Genomic DNA, 19,604 nt, shown 5'->3' with positions numbered 1-19,604 from the left:
CACCATGCTTCGTACATATGTATTACGTTTTCGAGCAGTATTAAATAGTTATCTAAAGAGTGAAAAGACGGTCCAATGGGAATGCATCCTTTTGAAGTTCAGAGATTGACAAACACTGCAAACCAAGGCGGCGTCGGCGTCGAGAAAAAGAATGAAATCATATTGGAGTACATACTGGACCAGTGCGACACAAATTATATTTGTACATTTCTCAAAATGGCATCAAAGTCATTGGGCTCGCCTTATGTGCGAGGACTATGCAAAGCTCAGTGTTCATGGCTTCAGGTACACCAAGCAATTGATATATAACCCGACAAGCTTGATCTCTCAAACTGACCGTGGGTGCAGCCAACGCATATGATTACTTCCCGAAACTACACCACACTAGCGTCGCATTCGAAGTGCTCCTTAGATAATGCAAACCGGTTGTTTCACTCTCACACGCCGTCGATGCAAAGCCGTCGAGCCTCTCGATTGGCGAAGGCCATACTGCCCCGTCCTGGCACCACAGCAGAAACCTATGTCGCGTATGGATTGACACAGAAGTTGTTCGAGGCTTGCTCGCGCCAGGCCGATTACAGAATACCTCAATTGTCGCAAAAAGGCGCACAGGTTCCAAAGACTGAAGGGGGTGAGGATCTCGGCGTTGGGGAAGGATGGTGGTATGAAGGTTGGTTCTAGATCTATGGCATTGCTTTTAAACATGCGGACTATCAGTTTGAGATGTGAACCGTGAACCCGTTCCTGAAGATGTTCCATGAGCTAATTTAGGCGGCCTCGTCCCAATTAGAACTGAGTCTCGCCCCAACTTTCTCTACGTGGTCGCAAGTAACATTTCTGCACATGTATCTATTGACGGTTCGACTGCGCGCGCTGCCATCTCATGAGAGTGTACAGACATATTCCCGCCATCTGATCGATCACTTCTCGCATAACGCCGAACAGCGCATGGATGTCCTCCATGGCATCACCAGCCGGGCGATTCGGAATAAATTTCTCAAGGACCTTTTCATTCAGTGGCGGGGAGTTCTTGCGGCTTATGATGAGGGCCTTGTCAAGGGCGATGCGGTGCTTGGAGCTGCTGTCTGGAGGAACTTGTGGAAAGCGAGTTATACTGGACCGGATGGTAAAGACATGGATTGGACCAAGATTGCTTGCGTCGTGGCCTATATGCGGCGAGTACTGTCGGAACTCTCCCAGGTGACCGAGGGCGATCTAATCTTGACCCTGGAACACAGGAACGGGAAGCCTGGCATATTTGGATACTCCGAGTTGGATAAGAAGTTGGTCAATGCAAAGCGATAAATTACAAAACCACCAAGTGCCATCATCTGCTAAACTAAAAGGTGTACGGCTGGATGTTGGACACACTACTTTACATTCAGTCAGCTGTTTTATTAATTATCTTATTCAACCATTGTTCAATATCCTGTACAAGCATAAGTCACGTAGTTTGATTTACGAAGAATGGACTGGAAACATTAATCGAGAGATTGAAATAAGTTTCCCCTCCACTATGTAATTTTTCTACGCCTAACTTAATTGTCTTTCTTACCAAACAGGTCCTTTTCGACCATCGCACGGCAAATGGGATGGTAGAAGTCTTTGTTCTTCTCAAAAGTCTCGATGGCAAGCGTGCGGTTAACCTTTTGGAGATTCCGGTATCTATAAAGTAAGATTAGTTGGTAAATCTTCTCCGCGTAGAGGGTCTCTGGTTTATCATGTCCTTACAAGGGTCGCACGAATTTCATTCGCCCAATTCTGCCTAGCAGGTTTGCTGTTGGCCCAAAAACGCTTTCATCTCCGGCCTTTAGCCCGACCTGGAAATATAAGTTGGCAACCTCAATGTTTTCGCTCTTGGATAGACCGTAGACTTCGCCCATAAGTTTAGTCAGATCGGGTTTGAGTTGCTCGAAAAGAAGCACCTGCTCCAGAAATATCACAAGTTGATTCGCTGTCAAGCCTTCGATGTCACTTGCCTGTGGCTTGAAGGACGATTCAGGCAGTGATTGCCATTTCTCAGCAAGCTCATAAACAACATCGACAAGCGATGTATCAAACTGGGGCTTGGGAGGCAAGCCCGGCGCATAAAACCATTTGTCCCATTCAAGATCATTCAACAACTTGGAAGCGTCAGGGTCAGACTGGAAGAAATCCAAGATTGTTGTCTTGAATTCATAGGAATCGAGAGATTTTTCTTTGAACACTGTGAAGTACTGGGAAGCAATTTAGCAGATCGTACTAGGAATGGAGGGAAAGAGAACCGACATACATGGGGGATAAACTTGTCAAATTTGGCTTTTCCGAGAAGGGTTTCGAGATGAAAGAGAAAATTAAAGCCCTTTTCGTATGGGATGCTTGAAAATGCATCGTCTGGGTCTTTTCCTTTCAGGTCGATGACCAGTTTGGTAAATTCATGGTCCCGTCCAAAGTGCTCCACGGAATCAGAAAGAGCCTTCCAGCCTATTATGGCCGAGAAATGACGATAGGGCTCCCCGTGGCTAGCAGGAGTCAGCAAAGATTAATTACCTTGACCATTTTCAACTATTCTCAATTACTCACACTGCACCTAGAATCTTGATTTGGTCAGCAGATTAGTTGGGGAAATGCAGATTGAGCGTTTACCTACTCTTCTTTCGAGGTAAGTAGTCCAACCTTCATTGAGCCAAAAATGTTCCCATGAAGCATTGGTAACGAGGTTCCCACTCCAGCTATGAGCGAGTTCGTGGGCGATTACATCCACATTCTCCCGATCCTATGATGAGAGAGAAATTGTTATCCAATTTCCAAATGAATTTTAAGGACATTCTGGGGTACCTTTGAAATGATGCTAGGAGTGGCAAATGTAAAGATAGGATTCTCCATGCCACCATATGGGAAACTTGGAGGCAGGATCAACACATTATACTCGCCCCATGCATAATTGTAGACGATTTTCTGTATCTGAGTGAGCAAGTGACCGTTCGAATGGGGAAATCTGTCAGGCATACTTCAATTGCATTGATAAACTTTTCTGTGTCCGCTTCAAGCTCCCACTTACACTCTTCGACTTTGTCAGGGCTCGTTGCTACCACACTCCGAGGACCAATGGTGGCTTCCGAAATATCCCTATGCGAGCATCAGTCTCAACTTGTATGGGAACAGGCATGTATAAAGCATGTATGTAATTTGCGTACCCACTAGCTAATGCAAAGAGATAACTAGGAATTGGCACTTTCTGGTGGAAGCGATACAGAGACTTCCCACCCGGCTGTGATGCCGGTGGTGAATCACGAACTGGCAAGCCACTCGCGATCACCGGATGGGGTGATGTAATGTTGAAATCCAAAGTAGATTTGACATCAGGTGTATCCTGACACGGGAAAATAGAGCGAGCATGAATAGCCTGGCATTGAGAGACTTGGAGTATACATCAGTGGGGTTGCTTCTGCCTAGGCACAGGGACAATGTCAGCTTACACATATAAGGATACTTTTTGTTTGAGGTTTGAGCAGGTGTCAACCATTGCAAGGCTGTGCACTTCTCCGTGGTCCTCACTGAGATCTATTTTGTACAGGTTAACGTTGAAAGCGAACATCATGACCATTCGGAATAAATGACGTACATCGACCTCGATAGTCTCGTCGAGCTTCACAGCATGATCAAGCTTGATCTTCAACGCCGTGCCGTAAGATTCCAAAGGCGGTAGTAGTTCCCATTGAGATTGCTTGCCATCGACCTTGACATCACCAATGTCGAGATGGTTGGCATCTAGGATAACATCCTGGGATTGGGCATCTGTGATTGATTTGAGCCGGTGAACAACATTTCCCGCCAACTTCTTCTGGTCAAAGAGGATGTCAAAGTTTGCAGTAATGTGAGTCGAAATCCAGTTATTATAATTGCTGAGAGTATTTGGATCCCGCGGAGAGTTGATAATTGTTGCCATACTTCGTCTTTGGCCTCGAGGGACAATCCAGCGAATTTGAACAGCGATAGATGGGTAAATGGACGGTACACTTGCGCGAATCGAGCCTCGAAGAGAGAAGCTGACCCGTAAAAGATGAGGCAAAGGTGAAAGTACCATAGATGGATATGTGCGTCTTCTGGCCGGCAGAGCCTACGAAGTACAAATATGTAATTGACCTGGGGAATCACGCGTATCTCCTTTACATGTAAAATACCGTATTGTGAGGTATTTATGCACCTTTCAGCAGCAATTGATATCTGAACATGATGTAGACATGGCTACTGACCAAATTGATAATGAAACCCGGTGGTCAAATTCTTTTGGGTTCTTGCCAGACGAAGGCTAAAGGGAGAATACCGTAATACATAGCATAAAGCATTCGCATGACAGCTTCGACGGGTCTATTTGGTTTATTCCCGCTTGCTTGCTCTTTCACTGCTTTAGCTACCCATTTTGCGAACCATTACACTTCTACTTATACTTTATTTGACTTGCCCTCTTTTAACGATGGAAATTGAAAGCAAGGTTGAAGGACGCCAATCCATAGCTCGAATTCCTCTTCGGCCATCGCGAATCTAATTTCCTCTCACGAAACATCCTTACAACTGCTATCGACTTTAACTTGCGCAATGGATGCCTCTCAATTGCAACTATCTGCTGAAACCACCCAAGCCCCTGAAACCGCACAAAACGCGCAGGACATTCCGAACACTCAAACCACCCAGAACCTCCCACAGAATTTTGACGAAAACCAGGGCCAGGTCCAGGGCCAAGAGGTAGAGGTGGAAATGGATAACATACGCGATTCCACAGCGAACGGTGGCCACCTAGACACGGCACAAGACTTCAAAGCACCCACTGCATCAAATGCGCAGCCTACAGACGCGCCAACGGCAGCAAAAAAGAATTCGGGTCTCGGATTTCTCAAGTAAGGAGATGCAAGCTTTTCTGTGTCCCTGCTGCTACAATACTTCTTCTGTTCATGCTTCATCAATTGCACCTACATGACAGTATTATCGTCCTCTGCTCATAGAACAAATCTGCTTACTCAATAACAGCTACCTAACATCGCCAATTGTCGAAATCATTGTTGATCAGGGCGAAAACGAAACCACATTGACAGCTCATCAAACTCTGCTGCTAGAGTCACCTTTCCTTGCAGAGATGGTTGACAAATGCAGCGAGTCTGAACCGGTATGTTCTGTATTACTTTGCTGAGACATTAGAAACCTCCTGGCATTGATGTGATCATTTCACAGCGGCGAATTGAACTACCTGATGAGCACGTGGATGCTTTTGGGTGCTTTCTGCAATTCCAATATACGCGCGACTATACTTCGAAACCGACTGAGGGTCAAGATGCAAAGGACTCCGATGACAGTGGGGAACAATTATTGAAGCATGCGCGGGTTTACACCCTAGCGGAGAAGCTCGGGATACCGGCATTGAAGGTACTCGCTCACACCAAAATCCATCGCGTCAGCAGTACTCCTCGCGGTGAAATCGAATATGCCCGCTATGTCTACACGCACACTTCTATTGATGATGTCACGCTCCGCAAACCTATCGCCAATTTCTGGGCCACCAGAAGTCATGTATTGCGACATGGCGTGGAAGAGGAATTCAAGGGGCTGTGTCTTGATGTGCCCGAGTTCTCTTATGATGTTCTTGCGCTCGTGCTCGAGAACAAAGAAAAACGTAGCCAGGACAACAAGATTGAACCCGAATTGGGGACCCGTACAAGCGGAAGAAAGCGACAAAGGGGTGGTCAGTAACTGACTGAATGGAACCTAGTCATTTTTGCACTACTCCGTACTGGACAGGCATTTTGATGTAAATGGTCTACTGTTATTGATATAGTCTCTCGTTCTTTGGGCCAAACACCTGGGACATCAGGTGGAATTTTGAATTGGTCTGTAAGTAGCAACCATGCACTATACTAAGGGCTGAGTATCAGATCATGCAACATTTTGATATAGACTGGGTAATAATCGTTAGTTCATCATTCTACATAGCCAACTTTTCCACTTCCTCAATAGCTTTCGGTGCCGTGGTCAGATTCTCATAGCCATCTCTGGTGATGTGAACATTATCCTCAATGCGCACTCCACCGACTTTCCAATAACGTTCCAATACCTCGGTATCAATGTACTGTTTAAGTTCAGGAGAGTGGATGAAAGGTTCGATGATAAATCGGCAGAAATAAATCTGTTCGGAAGAATTGTTAACAACCATATTGGAAAGCAAGAAAAGGGTTGTCTTACTCCTGGTTCAACAGTGATAACGGACCCCGCAGGCAAATTGCCTCTCACACGAAGATATCTGAACATAGGGTCTTTATCATCATAGTTGGGGTTTCCGCCCGTATCGTGGGTGTCCATTCCAAGATAATGTCCGAGGCCATGCGGGAAGAATGCCACGCTAACTCGCTTTTCGAACAATTCATCCTCGGATCCTCGAAGAATACCCAGCTTCAGCAGGCCTTTTATCGCAATGCGGTGCGCCAGTGCATGGACATCTTCCCATTGGACGCCATCTCTCAGTTCTGCGATACACTCATATTGCATTTGCAAAACAATCTCATATATTTGGCGTGTCTCAGGCATGAATTTCCCTGACAAAGGGAAGACACGAGTGATATCAGCGCAGTACGCGCGGTACTCACCACCAGCATCGATGAGTACATTGTTTTTGCGTTGCTTGGTGACGGGGTCCACAAGGACATCGTTATTTTTTAGGTAATGAAGGGTAGCGCCGTTTTCGTCACATGCAACGATGGGGTGATAGGACTGCTCAGTACAGCCATTGGCGATGCACTTTGCAATAAAAGCTCCATAAATCTCACGCTCGTTGGTTGCTGTCTTCGACGCTTCAATGGCAGCAATATGAGCCTTGGCAGAAATATCATTCGCTTTCTTCAAAAGAGCAATCTCATATCCATCCTTGATGATGCGAGTAAGCTCAATCGCACCTTTCAGCGCGGAAAGATTCGTCTCAGCAAAGTTCTGAAACTTTATATCGTCCGATATCTGGTCTGCAATCGCAAACGCAACCGCCTTGCCATTGTGAGCCGAGGCAATTGAGGCAAGAGTAGAATTGACCTCAGACGTCGAGAGTACACGGTCAACATCGTACAGCTTCTGTGCCTGGGCAGGAGACATTGGGAGGCCAGACCAGATTACTTCATCGGGATCAATGGGAGGGATGTATAGGGTCAACTTGTCGGACTTGATGTCGTATGTCAAGCGCGAGTCCGGCAACAAGCACCCGGAAAGGTAGTAGAAGAAACGACGTTGTCTGGGGTCACAAGGTCAGAATCTTCCATACATTAGCGTGGCGTACAGGAAGAGCGGAATTACCTGAATGGCATTGCTTCATCATTGTCTTCAATGAGGCGAGTCTTTTGCGCTTCCAAGTAGATGACACCAGAACCACCATAACCTCGTTCTTGAAGATATCCAGCAACTCTGCGCGCATGCGCTTTGGCAGGATATTTGCCTGCCAGAATAGCGTCCAGCGATGACATTTTCGGAACCACTTGAGACCCTGAATATGTCTTGAGATGGATAGGATGTTGGTGGAAGTTTGGCAATCGCGGGGTTCGAGTGCGGGGTGCTGCGAGTGACGTGCAGAGCGCCCCGGCTACTGCCGGGAAAGAAATGATCCTCCTATGACGGAGGCTCAACACATTGTAAATATGCAAATAGGAATACATGGTTAAGGAAAATGATATTTACTGCCGGAAAAAAAAGAGAGGCAGGGGATTGTTCGCCTATCTGAATGGACTGCCCTGGCTGCCCGTGGTACTAATTACATCCTCAAATTCCATCTGCCAATTATCAACTTCCGCAAACTTCTTTGCCTGTAATCTTAGTTCCTCGCTCATGAAATCTCCTTTATCGGTGGATTTTGAGATCGAGACATCTGAGCCGAATGCATCTGAGTCAAGAGCTGATGAGAGAGGCGACGACATGTCATCTGGTTGATTTTCCTTGTCAACATCTGGCGTTCGAGTTGCCGAAGAGTATGTGATCCCTCTTTTAGAAGGTTTAGACAGTGGCTTCTTCTGTTTTGTAGGCTTGGTTCGCGTATTTTTCGATGGATTCGGCGAGTCTGTTTGTTTCCCTCGCGATTTCATCGGTTTTCTAGAAGGCAAGTAATTCAACTCGTCGTCGTCGTCGGATTTGTCGTCATCGTTGGAGACATCGGAATCATTGTGCCTGCGCCGCCGTTGACGCCGCCGAGGAAGCAGTTTACTTTGAAGATCCGCTGTGGAGAGGTGTCCTTGCGCATTTAATCGCCCACTGGGTTCCTTCGTGCTCTCTAATGTTACAGGTGACTCTCGTTCTGCCAGGGCCAAATCAATACGTGCAGGACTTTGGGGTGCGCTGCTGCTCATAGGCGGCACCACTGTCTGACAGAATGCTTCAGGGGATATCACCGGCTGAGGTGTATCGGTGCGGTCGTGTGCTTCATTTTCTTGTGTCCAACGATCTGGAGAGCCGATAGGCGTGCTCTCTACTACATTCAAAGGTGATTGGGGAACTTGGAGTTCCTCTGGCGCTCGTTTCCGCTTGCGCGATTTGTCGCTAGATGGGGATAAGAATTCCGCAGATGGAGACGCGGCATTCTTTAGTATCAACGATTTCCCACGAGAAACATTCAAAGGTGTGGATTCGTCTTCTGGGCTCAATCCGCCAAGAAAATCATCGTCATCGAGGTCAGAGGAGCCATTTTCTGTTTGCATCATCTGGAGAATACTAGGCTGCCGAGCTCTCCTTCTGAAATTGCTCAGGACTGAACTTTCGAAAGCGGGCGTCCCCGGAACCTTCGAGCTCATATCACCCTTTCGCCCTGCGAGGGAAAGAGTTGATGAGTAACCACGGGCTCTCGTGGGAGGCCGACTGCCTGTCGCTGTACCTTCGCCCATCGGCGACGATTCGATTGCCTGTTCATGCGTTTTAGACATAGGGGTCTGGTTTTTCATTTGTTGCGCCATAGTTATCGCTTCGGCGCCATCGATCGGATGCGAGGCGTTGTCCACATTTTCGCCGTGATTCGAGGGCAATTCCGAAGCAATTGCAGATTCGAGGTTATCGTTACCAGAAGCCGATTGATGATTCGTGGTCTGTTTCGCAGAGTTTTGCGGGGCCTTGCGATTTCGTCTAATAGCTGGTCGTGGCATTGTCGTAAATGAGTCCTTTCCAGAAGGTATTAAGGAAAAGGTCTGGTTATATCGATGGACTTTCCGTGTAATATAAACCACTAGGCGTTCGGGGATCCAAAACAATGAACTAATCAGGTCATTAGTCGCAAATAGGACCCATATGATATTAAATCAGGCAATATTTGAGGCGAAATTGAGTCGACTGTACGATATGGTTTGATGTGCAGAGCACGGTGTCGCGTTTGTTTTGGTGGCGGCGACGCGTGCCGCTCTACACGTACGTGTATCGGACCAATCCAGCGTAGCGTTAAACCAAGATGAATGTTGCCGATTTTTTTTTTCTCCGGACAAGATGGATAACGTCATTTGCCCTAAAAGGCACTGGGCAGTGGGACAGATTCTACATAGTACATGGTAAGTCTCAGTTCATCAAAAGTTCGAGGCTGTACATGTATGAAGATCTGAAGATTTGCACTTGCACATTGAAAAAGTCTAGACTTATGTACAGCTCAATAAATATAGCAATCAATTAATAAAGAGGGAAAAAAAAAAGGAAATAAAACGGCACAATCTTGAAACAGCAGGCATAAGCATTTCTGTACATGATGAAATATCAGTATAGGGCATGACTCTCATCAACTCCACGAAGTTATATGAAGCAAAAATTGGTATCTCAGAACCCCCCAGAATATTAGAGAAAACAAGTTAGGTAAAAGAAAACGAAAAAAGACAAGAAAAGAAAGCGATTAGGGATAGACAAGGAAAAGAAAGCCACTAGTATCAACAGCCACTCAGGTGAGCACCCATTCACTACCACGCTTGATAAATTTATCAAGCAACAATCCAATATCGTTCAGAACAAATCGGCAAATATAAAAGCCAAAAAACTCTGCAGCATGTCGCGTACTCAACTCCAAGCCAACAAGGGTTGGCGAGGAATGCTTGAGACCTGGATCTTCCACCTGCTGAGCGATTTGATCTAAAAGAAAATTCCGCCGGTCAGTCTCATGAGCAGTCTTGATCTTGAACACAGGTGCTCACCTATAGCTTGAGCAGCGTCGCAGAGCCGCGCCAAAGCACCCACGTAATTGGCATTGGGTCCATTGAACTGCAATTGCGTTACATTGCGCTTGGTTGGTTGTGTGGTCGGTGTCGGTGTCATGGGAAGAGTGTTGATAGTCAGGTTGTCTTTGCTGGTTTCCTTTGAGTTAGGCGGCGCCGCGGCGGAGCCAAATCCCGAGTTTTTAGACCGCAGTTTACGCCACGAAGACAAATAGGATTTCGTACTGGGTCCGTTTGAAGCCTTGAATGGTAACGTGTCCGTAGTACCCATCGTATCATCCGAGACTGGTGACATCTTGAACAACGGCATAGCACCTTGCACACCAACTTCGCTGCCTAGTTTCTTTGACAGGGCAGTCTGTACCTGGTCAAGAACACTTTCGAACGACTGCATTTCCTCCAAAACAGCATCAGCATCGTACATGTCGACCTGCGATAATTTGAGGAGCGCTGCCGTCAGCAAATCACAGCTAGACACCTTTTCTTCCAACGCCTTGATTTTTGCATTCTTGACCCGCCAGGCATCGCGTGGAATAAATAACTTCGTCGATAAGTAGCCACCGCTGGGATGAGCGATTGTTTGATATATACATCTCATCAACCAGAAAGGGCGCAAGAGAAATGATTCGGGGCATGGCTCAAGGGGAGCAGGATGATTGGCAACCATAGTATTAGGAAAACCAGGTTGAGTTGGCGAATGTATATGACTGTCAAATAGGTAGAGGCCATCGCTCGGTAAGCCATTTGGAGTGAAGTTCGCACCCGTCGGAGTCGGTAGAATAGGAACTGTTCCGGTTGCCATTCCTTTCTGAATATCCAAAGTTGGAAACATGCTGCTTGATGGTGTACCAGGCGAATCCGTGGTTAGATCGGGGGCTGGTACTGACACATTTCTTACTCGAAATGCTTTCGAACTTGCGTTTTGCTTCCCCAGGTTGTCGGGCGCGGAAGGCACCTTTCCAATCGTCCGTGTTGGTGACAATACGGTCGAGAGCCCAGTGCTTGTGTCCTCTTCATCTTCTTGAGTTAGGGCTTTGCTTAGGCCGATGCTTGTCGATGTTCCCTCAGAAAGAGATCCAATGGAGACATTTCGGTCGTCTGAATTCATGCCAGTACGCAATGCGGAAGCCGGATCCAGATTCTGATTCACATTGTTTGACAGGCTTGTCTGGCGCTCATCTTTCGGAAGCGGTAAAGGTCTGCTAGTTAATTGACTAATTGATGACTCCAAAGCCAAAGCGTCAGAATCATCTCTTAATTGGGCGCTTGTATCGATCTTCAATTCTTTCGAATCCCGGCCCGACAATCTCCGTTCTCGCACGCTTGATCCGGGCGACTGGTCGGGGGCTATGGATGAAATTGCTGGAGCAGGTTGTGCAAGGGGTAGCGTGTTTGATTGTCTTTTAGCTGCCGCCGATGTTAAGGCCCTGTCTTCCGCAAGCGTAGAAAGGGCCGCTCCGGCCGTCGTGTTATTAGAAGCTGCTGAGCTTTCCCAAGTCCTACCAGAGAAACTGCTTGAATCCGATTGTCTAGGAAGGGCAGATTTAGACTGAACGTCAAACTCGAAGTCGTCCATGATATATCCCATGGTCATCTCTTCCAATAGACGCTCTTCCTCTTCTGCCTCCTCATCAAGATATTCCCGATCAAGGTTATTGGGTTGGCCAAGCATAGCATGCTCTTGGAAATGGCGCATCTCTCGACCGCGAGTCATGGCAACTTCTGCTTCTCGCTCTGCTTCTCTGACTCTTTGCTTCGCCAATTCAACATTTCTGCGCGCATTGGCTACGATATCGTCAGCAGCACTGCCGTCATCTATATCTATTGCCGGTTCTAAGCCTTCATCATAAGCCGCCTCGACCGCTGCGTCCAAGGCAGCATCAAATTCTGCTTCGGTGCCACGGCTAAGGAGGCGACTCGTCCGTTCTCGTAAATACGCAGACGACCTTTTGGAGCGCAAAGATGACGGTGAAGAAGCGCCAGATTCGTCAATAGTATCGAGCCAGGACGTTGACTCATTTGTATCCTTAGCGTCCATTCCAGGCAACGGCAGCTCAGAATAACGGGAAAGATAGGCGTGATTGCCTTCTATATCTGATGCCATCGAGAGATTTCGTGTTGGGGAGAGTGTGAATGGAGAGCCGCTATCCGCTGCGTGATTTTTCCCTTCCCAACTCCCATCTCGGGATTGGTGCCACGATGATTGGGACTGCGGACGGTTGTATTGCCCTCTGGGTTCCAGGCTATCGTTAAATGTAGAGGGTAGCAAAGACTGGCGCCTTGGTGGGATTTGGTCAAAGGCTACCGTTCGTGGCTCCTCTGAGATCTCATTATCACTATAAAGTTCAGACGGATGCTGCCGAGGGCTTATACTATTGCCAGAGAACGTTTCGTCGTAGTCCTCTTCACGCGGGTGAAACAAACCATCATCCGATTCCTGGCTGAGTGGACGTTCAGGGAGGGCTTTGCCGCCGGATTCTCGAACTGAGAAGTCCATGCGCTCTAGTTCGGTAACTCGAATCATATAGGTATCACGCTAGTGAAGTTAGCCTATAAACAACGATTCTCGCGATTCAAGTTATGATTAGGGGAAGCATACGATTTCCTGGAGCTTTAGCTTCTCATCTTCGCCCCCATTGCTACGGAGCATTACCAATTGTAACAAGTAACAGGCATCATTATATGCATCCATCGCTCCTTCAAAATTCGCTGCATTGTCAAGGAGCACGGCCGTATTTGCTTTCTGGAGAGCTTTTGATAGCATCGTTTTTTGGGACTGGCCTCGCTGATGTTTACCCTTATATGTTTCTGTGTCCGCAAAGGGAGATGGGTTTTCTTCAGTTGATGGGCTGTTTGCTGCCATTTCTTTGCTATATGCCTGCGATATAGGGCTGACGCGGTGACTAGACGTATCAACTTCAGAGCTATTTAAGCCAAGGTCCTGGCCCTTCTTCCACGGATCGTGAAACAAACTCGCGAAAGTTGAGGTCGACTCGACAGATGCGTGGGCGGATCGTGATAGTACGGTGTTCGGGATACTAATGGTGGGCTGCACACCCGATCCTGGACGGGTGTTGCTATATAGCTTCGTGGTATGATGCTCGGCTAGTTGGTCGTTGGCGTTCACAGATATGCTAGTAATTTGGGGTGAGTGTCGGAAAGGGGTCTTCTTTGTCGGGCTCACGTGGCCTTTGGGCGGATTAAGATCGTCGTAATCAGATATTCTAGAGCTTCCCCGATGATGGCCAGCGTAGCGGGGAGGGCTCTTGTTGGAAGCAGTTGACTGGGACCAGCGATTCAAATTGCCCAGGCCCTCTCGAACGGCTCCGGTATCACCTGGACTAGTCGGCGGAGTGTCGGCTCTACGTGTCGACACTGACCTGACAATCGACGGTGTTGATGTACCCAATTTCGAAGCCTGTCCTGAACAGTCTGGTTCTGAAACACCTATCAGCTTTCTTTGCGAATCAGAGTATAGTGGGGAATCGCTCTCTTCATACTGTACGGAGATGTACGATCTGGCGACATATGTTTGGATCAATACCGACTGCATCTACTGTAGTCGTATTTGTATGGAGCATTTGGGGGAAATCGGCGTGTCCAGTATTATATTCCAGTCTTCGGTCTAGCTGCGACAGCTGCGATATCGTGCGAGTCAAACTCTCAGGGGACCGGGAAAAAAAAAAAAGCCGTCGTGCGCGGATATAAGTATAATGCTTATTCTTCGAGGATAGGTCAACGAAGGCGGGGGAGGTATCAAGAAGTCGTGAGATCCGTATAGGATATTGTGTAAGCCGGGTCGTCTGGCTGTCCCTGTCGGTCATCACTCGCTTCAGCGCATTGTTTCCGGTCGAACTTGCAAATGTCCCGAATGGTATCTAATAATGAAGGCGCATTCTTCCTGCAAACGGGGTGAGCATCGGCTTCGTTTGGTGTCGTTTAAGCACAACCCATAATAACTAAAATCCCATGCAGTCAACCGATTCGATCTTTGTTGTTAGAAGGACAATTGCCAATTCAGTTTGACCCTAAAAAGAACCGGCGATGCTTCTCCCTCTATTATCTCCGGGGTCAGACGCGAGCGGGGCTCCAGTTGCAAACAAATCGAGTCTATTAGAGGCTGAATAGGTACATTTGCGCCCCTATACCCCAATGTCTGGGGAGGATGGAAATGATCAGTCGCAGAGTCTCCCAGTGGACAAAGGTGCCAGTAAAAAAAAAAAATCACAAGTAGTGAATAATGATGGGATCAGGGGTGGTCCGTGGACAGGCCCAGTGCGGGCGTACGTACCAATCTGTATTCCGTGGTCTGGTCAGGGGAGACTGTGTGCGGGGTGGCTGGTAGGGATAGCACCCACGAAGAATATTGCGCAGGGCTAAAAAAGTAAAATAACCGGTTCTCAATTACAAGTATATAAACAATGCGCCTGCTGAAAGGAGGTGCAAAACAATAGCTATGCAAATTGAATTCCCAATAAGGAGGATTGCAGAAAGACCCTGAATACGGAGTACTGATACAGAATACACAGGGTAACACATATTGCTTGATACACTCTGTACTATGTATTGTACTATGTCAATGTACAAAATATTATTGGAGCAACTAAAGAGAAAAGGGGTATTATTCCTGTTAGTGAGGACTGCAAGGAACTCACCCCATTTTGTATTTAGTAGCCACGGAGCAGATCATATCAACCATTTTGACCAATCAGAAGCTACAGAGTTACTTACGGAGTACGGAGTACGATTGTGTAAAACCAGTACAGCATTGTGTAGTACACCCACGTATATACAAGTACAAGTATTATTGCTGCAAGATAATTTAACAATCCTCGTGGCCTATTTAATATGCAGTTGTTCCTCGCAAAAGATTCGGCGTGTTTGGTAATTCTATAAATTACCTGTATTGTCTGTAATTCGTACCGAACTTCGGAGATTTAAGGGAAACTAACTGGTAGGGCTGTCTCTTTCTCTCTCTTTTCTCTATCCCTATCATATACATATCAACACTATTTCTCTCCCCAGGTGCCAATCTTAATTAAATATATTCTCCGTAGCTATTTTGACTTCGGGGTCACATGCTCTCCTCGTACTGTCTATATGCTTATTCATACCCTAGGAATCTTTTATCTTTGCAGTCTACCTTCCCATATCATATACCTTGCAGTACCGGGGAGAAGTCCGCGGGCAAGGTTGATGTCTATTCTGCTATAAATATACAAGCATGTCATATATCTGTGTACTTTTTGGCAGGCTCATCAAAAGTCGTGCAGAAACCTAATATTGCTGAAATGAAGGACTCAGTGGCGAGTCACCTGATGTTGGGTGTATATGTTGGTCAGGAACATGTTTTCTCGGCTTGGATAGTTCTGGACAGCATTAACATCTCACAAGAAGATCATGAAATCGACTTTGTAGCATACGCCCTACAGTACCAATCAAAGGTGTTGGGTTCGGGCTATCAAAAAGAGAACTGCGACGCTCTTTTCTCAGGGCTGCAGCCCAATTATGCCTTGGATGGCCAGGCATAGATGCCCGGAACGCCGGCTACCATGGCATGTTATATTTTCTTCAAGAACCAGAAGGCCAATACATCTTAATTGAAAGGGGAATAAGACTGGCAGCTTGTGAATTATATATTATGATGATAACTGCAGAGGGAAGCCTGCAAGGGCCAAGAAGAGGGGGGGGGGGAAGACCGTGTAGCTAGCTCCTTGCAGCTACAATACAGAATTCATTCTTCCTCCTCCTCTCCGTTGCTTGTAGCCGCCTCATCGTTCTTCGGAGACGTAGGGTTCTCGGGGTCACTGCCAGCTTCGCCCTGATCCTCATCGTCACATCCATCTGATTGGCCAATGGTATCGTCATAGTTCGGACGCGGAACTGACTGTCCGTTCTCCCTGAGTACAGCTTCTATACCCGGGAGTAAATTGACGAATGCTGCATATTGGTCCATCGGCATAGAGATGCCCTATTATGAAGAAAAGGCATGTAAGTGGTTGTCAATCAACACCATACATAGCGTGACCCTGAAGAATAGCCAACGAAGAGCAAAATACAACGTACCTTCTTTCCAGGGAGCTCTTGGCCATCTTTTTCATAGTATTCTCTAATGTTGACCATCGTTTTCCCCCGAAATGTGGATATGGTGACGCGACGCATTCTAGATATTTCCCAGTATGGATCTCCGTTGGAATCAATTCTAGGAGAATCAGGGGCAGCATTATTATTTGTCGTCTCAGTCTTCATCCTCTTTGGCTGATCCCCGTCATTAACGAATTCGCCAGTTGATGTTCGCTTTCTGGATCTGAAAGCCATAATGAAGATTAAAAAAGCTTTAAAAATGAAAAAAAAAAAACAAGTGAAAATGGTCCTAACAGCCACTATTGTTGGTTATTACCGACTCGTTCAATTAAGCGCTGCTTGGAAAGCTGAGGTCAATGACTTATCGATAACGGCCACTCTGGACGCGTTCCGCGTAGTTTCACGTGAAGATAAGATAGCAGATACATAGCAGTAAGGGTATTTATACGTAGAGTACGAGGAGGATTATCAATTGAAACAATAGGTTTCTCAATAATGTGTAGATATCTGGTGTTATTTGATGCCCGAATCAAAGCCTGGTTGGCCAAATCTTATACACCAATTCTAACCCAATTATGTTCAGATAATTACAGCCCTCAAAACCTGCAGAAGAATCGTGAAGACAAACCCACGGGCAATGGTCTCTACTTGGAGGCAATCGAAGATCTTTTCGAGTGCTTCTCGGCTAGCAACGGCTCCCATAACGCTTGTCAATGCTTGTGGCAGCCCTCTCTGAACAAGGAGCTTCCGTGCGTTTTCTCGTAGGCGTTCTTTTTCGACTTCAGTAGGTGGCGGTGGCCAACTCTTCATCTCGGTTTCTGTTGGAAGGGCGTTCTCGCGAAGTTTAGTAAGATATGCCCCTATTGTTTCATCTGACGTATTCGCATTGATTATTGAATCCTGAAGAGAAACTCGGATCGTTTCCAAAGTTGGGCTTCCGGGACGGAGAATATAAGATTTTGCAGCATTCAAAAGCGTCCGACGAATATTCCAAGCGGATGATAAAGTGTATAACTCATTTATAACAGCAAATATCAGTTCCACTGCTATTTGGGTTTCATCATTTGTGATCGCCTTGTCCACCAACGCTCCTGCAGCTCTTAGATCAGGCGTTGCTTGCTTACGAGAGTCCATCGCTTCAGCTTGCTGGCATTGACGTACCATCGCTGAGTCTTCTTTTTCATCGTGTCCATCGGAAGGGGACTCATTCGACTGGCAGACCTTACTCGAAAGCGGATTGACTCCTGCGTCTAGCCCAACAGCTGCCAGGCTAACTGCGCTACTCACAGCTTCAATTGACCTGTCAGAGCGAGCGTTCGGGGGCAAACGAGCATCATTCGAGGATGAAAAGCTGGATGAAGAATTTCGCATTGTTGAAGGATTCTGTTTTTCGGTGAATTGGGCGGGTGATGTGTGATGTTTGGAACTCGAGGTCAAATCAAGCGAGACCTCCCGAGACCCCGAGTTTCGTGCTTGTTCCATTTCAGCAGGGAAGAGTTCGCTCGATTCAAAATTCCTCGCCTGATCAGCAAATGAGCGAGATGACCGTTTGCCGTTACCTCCAACGTTGCCAAATACCCCAGTCACACCACCTAATACAGCTTTACTCCCACCAGCAACGCCCTTGGGTGCGTTAGCCAATGCGCCTAAAACACCCTTTCCCATGTTTTCAAATGTGGCTTGGCTAGGGAAAGAAAACCCTGTTCTCGTAGATGACCCTGCAGGATCGGTTCCCAGACGATTATCCTTGTCAAGGAAACGCTTCATCTTTTCGCTTTCTGCGAGTGACTCGTGTTGAAGAGCATCTTTCAGATATCGCGCCAAGTCTTGTGCCAATGCTTGTCTCGTATGCCCTTTCCATGTTGGTAAGGCAGGATACATCTCTGTGAAACTCCAAAGTTTGTTCAATCTTGAAATGGCTTCAAGAGTATCATGTAGGGATTCAAAATCGGCATATTTTTTGAATGTCATCCAACCGGAGCAACGTGTAGAAGCCGGTTCAACCTGGATCAAATAGTTTGACGTAGGCTTCGACCGAATTAATGTCTTTTCTCCGGGTTCCAATTCAACATCCACGGATACGGAAGCGCCATAAAGCGTCAAGATAGGCCCTTGGATGATTTCTGATATAGAGTTGTTTGATCTTGACGAACTTGGAATAGATGGGGAAGATGAAAGCCGCCGCTGTCTATGGGACAAAGACTCACTCGTTTCAAGTGTTTGCTTGTCATCTTTGTTGACCGAATTTTCAACTTGATCAAGCGCCTCAGCAGAAGAACTATCATCAGCGCTGTTTGGAACTGGGTCTCGGCGGTCCTCATTAATTGCTTGCTGCAGATCTTGCCTCTGTGCATCCTGAGCCGCAATCATGGCACTTAGACGCTTTGCTTCTTTGATTGCCTCTTCCGTTGCCTTATCTGAGTGATTACTCTGCCCTCCGGTCGTTTGTGGCAGCACCTGAGGGTCAATTTCGGCGCTGACTGCTGTGTTCATGCTCGAATTGTTCTTTACATCAGAACCCTTTGGTGCCGTCACGCCCTGGCTCCGGGCTCCTTCGACACCGGCATCGATTGCGTTCATTATTTCGGATTCACCCTCGCTCAAGAGATAGATTATCCATCCGTTGATGAATTCTGGGCGCGAGAAATTGGACATCATTGACTGAAAGATAACACCGGCTAATACCTCGCGGAGAAAATCCCTGAGTACATAGCAGCTATATGCTTTTTGGTCGAGAAAGCTAGACAAGATATCATCCGCAATCATATTGAGTTTCTTGCGCTGCTGCTGATCTGCCAGAACATTGGCTAGGCTACTTTCAGGGAACAATTCTAGGTATCGGCTGACCGCCTGTTCAGGTGCTGCAGTCGAGTTTGTTGTCTCAAATGCCGTGGACAATTCGTTCAGGAAAACAATGACCATGGAGGACGAGTTCGTGAGGAATGCTAAAAACGTATCTGCTGTTCGCTTACGCGCGAGGTGGGATGATACGGAAGTAATGAAATCAGTCAACATCTTCCGGCACGAAAGAGGAAAGTTCGACTCGGACGGTAGAATCGGTTCGTACCAGTAGCTTTTATTTTGTATTTCCTGGTCAGTCGTGGTGACGGACGCCAAATGCGATGGAAAGCTTACTTCACGTAATCCTTTACTATCGAGTCCGTCAGCGACATCAAAGCTGCGGCTGTCTTTGGACGAAAGGCTGAATAGTCCAAATTCATAGTCGGTTCCCTTGCGACCTTGGAGTCAAGGACTTCAGATGATTTGCGTTTCGGCCAGTCGAGCAGCCTGTTGGCCAAGTGCAACGTAAGCTCCCTTCTACGGGCAGTCGGCACACCTATT

At 47.0% G+C, this 19,604-nt stretch overlaps 8 protein-coding genes across 8 annotated transcripts; 2 read left to right on the top strand and 6 right to left on the bottom strand.

The window, feature by feature from the left end:
- Window positions 1–216: 216 nt before the first annotated feature.
- Window positions 217–1,305, top strand: CBP3 (uncharacterized protein; the record flags this gene model as incomplete). Its single annotated transcript, XM_043279996.1, has 3 exons — window positions 217–285; window positions 349–670; window positions 791–1,305. The coding sequence occupies 3 exons, from the start codon at window positions 217–219 to the stop codon at window positions 1,303–1,305; spliced, it is 906 nt and encodes a 301-aa protein (XP_043137619.1).
- Window positions 1,306–1,538: 233 nt separating this feature from the next.
- ACHE_50294S (bifunctional aminopeptidase/epoxide hydrolase) lies at window positions 1,539–4,066 on the bottom strand (the record flags this gene model as incomplete). Its single annotated transcript, XM_043279995.1, has 10 exons — window positions 1,539–1,665; window positions 1,732–2,216; window positions 2,273–2,501; window positions 2,563–2,576; window positions 2,630–2,755; window positions 2,818–2,937; window positions 2,991–3,108; window positions 3,177–3,399; window positions 3,459–3,543; window positions 3,605–4,066. 10 exons carry the CDS (start codon window positions 4,064–4,066, stop codon window positions 1,539–1,541), a joined length of 1,989 nt encoding a protein of 662 aa, XP_043137618.1.
- Window positions 4,067–4,578: 512 nt separating this feature from the next.
- On the top strand, window positions 4,579–5,724 carry ACHE_50293A (uncharacterized protein; the record flags this gene model as incomplete). The annotated part of the gene is made up of 3 exons (XM_043279994.1): window positions 4,579–4,877; window positions 5,008–5,143; window positions 5,209–5,724. 3 exons carry the CDS (start codon window positions 4,579–4,581, stop codon window positions 5,722–5,724), a joined length of 951 nt encoding a protein of 316 aa, XP_043137617.1.
- Window positions 5,725–5,956: 232 nt separating this feature from the next.
- On the bottom strand, window positions 5,957–7,475 carry ACHE_50292S (aminopeptidase P family protein; the record flags this gene model as incomplete). Its single annotated transcript, XM_043279993.1, has 3 exons — window positions 5,957–6,157; window positions 6,214–7,246; window positions 7,309–7,475. 3 exons carry the CDS (start codon window positions 7,473–7,475, stop codon window positions 5,957–5,959), a joined length of 1,401 nt encoding a protein of 466 aa, XP_043137616.1.
- A 246-nt stretch (window positions 7,476–7,721) lies between these two features.
- ACHE_50291S (uncharacterized protein) lies at window positions 7,722–9,134 on the bottom strand (the record flags this gene model as incomplete). Its single annotated transcript, XM_043279992.1, has 1 exon — window positions 7,722–9,134. The coding sequence occupies one exon, from the start codon at window positions 9,132–9,134 to the stop codon at window positions 7,722–7,724; it is 1,413 nt and encodes a 470-aa protein (XP_043137615.1).
- Window positions 9,135–9,907: 773 nt separating this feature from the next.
- On the bottom strand, window positions 9,908–13,706 carry ACHE_50290S (uncharacterized protein; the record flags this gene model as incomplete). Its single annotated transcript, XM_043279991.1, has 4 exons — window positions 9,908–10,095; window positions 10,158–12,714; window positions 12,778–13,616; window positions 13,679–13,706. The coding sequence occupies 4 exons, from the start codon at window positions 13,704–13,706 to the stop codon at window positions 9,908–9,910; spliced, it is 3,612 nt and encodes a 1,203-aa protein (XP_043137614.1).
- Window positions 13,707–15,912: 2,206 nt separating this feature from the next.
- ACHE_50289S (transcriptional coactivator p15/PC4 family protein) lies at window positions 15,913–16,496 on the bottom strand (the record flags this gene model as incomplete). The annotated part of the gene is made up of 2 exons (XM_043279990.1): window positions 15,913–16,149; window positions 16,245–16,496. The coding sequence occupies 2 exons, from the start codon at window positions 16,494–16,496 to the stop codon at window positions 15,913–15,915; spliced, it is 489 nt and encodes a 162-aa protein (XP_043137613.1).
- A 345-nt stretch (window positions 16,497–16,841) lies between these two features.
- Window positions 16,842–19,184, bottom strand: ACHE_50288S (PX domain protein; the record flags this gene model as incomplete). Its single annotated transcript, XM_043279989.1, has 1 exon — window positions 16,842–19,184. The coding sequence occupies one exon, from the start codon at window positions 19,182–19,184 to the stop codon at window positions 16,842–16,844; it is 2,343 nt and encodes a 780-aa protein (XP_043137612.1).
- Window positions 19,185–19,604: the final 420 nt, after the last annotated feature.

The sequence above is a fragment of the Aspergillus chevalieri genome, chromosome 5, assembly GCF_016861735.1.
Source record: "Aspergillus chevalieri M1 DNA, chromosome 5, nearly complete sequence".
NCBI classification, from domain to species: Eukaryota; Fungi; Ascomycota; class Eurotiomycetes; order Eurotiales; family Aspergillaceae; genus Aspergillus; species Aspergillus chevalieri.
Note: the sequence above shows the minus strand (reverse complement) of the source record. Positions and strands in the feature narration are given on the sequence as shown.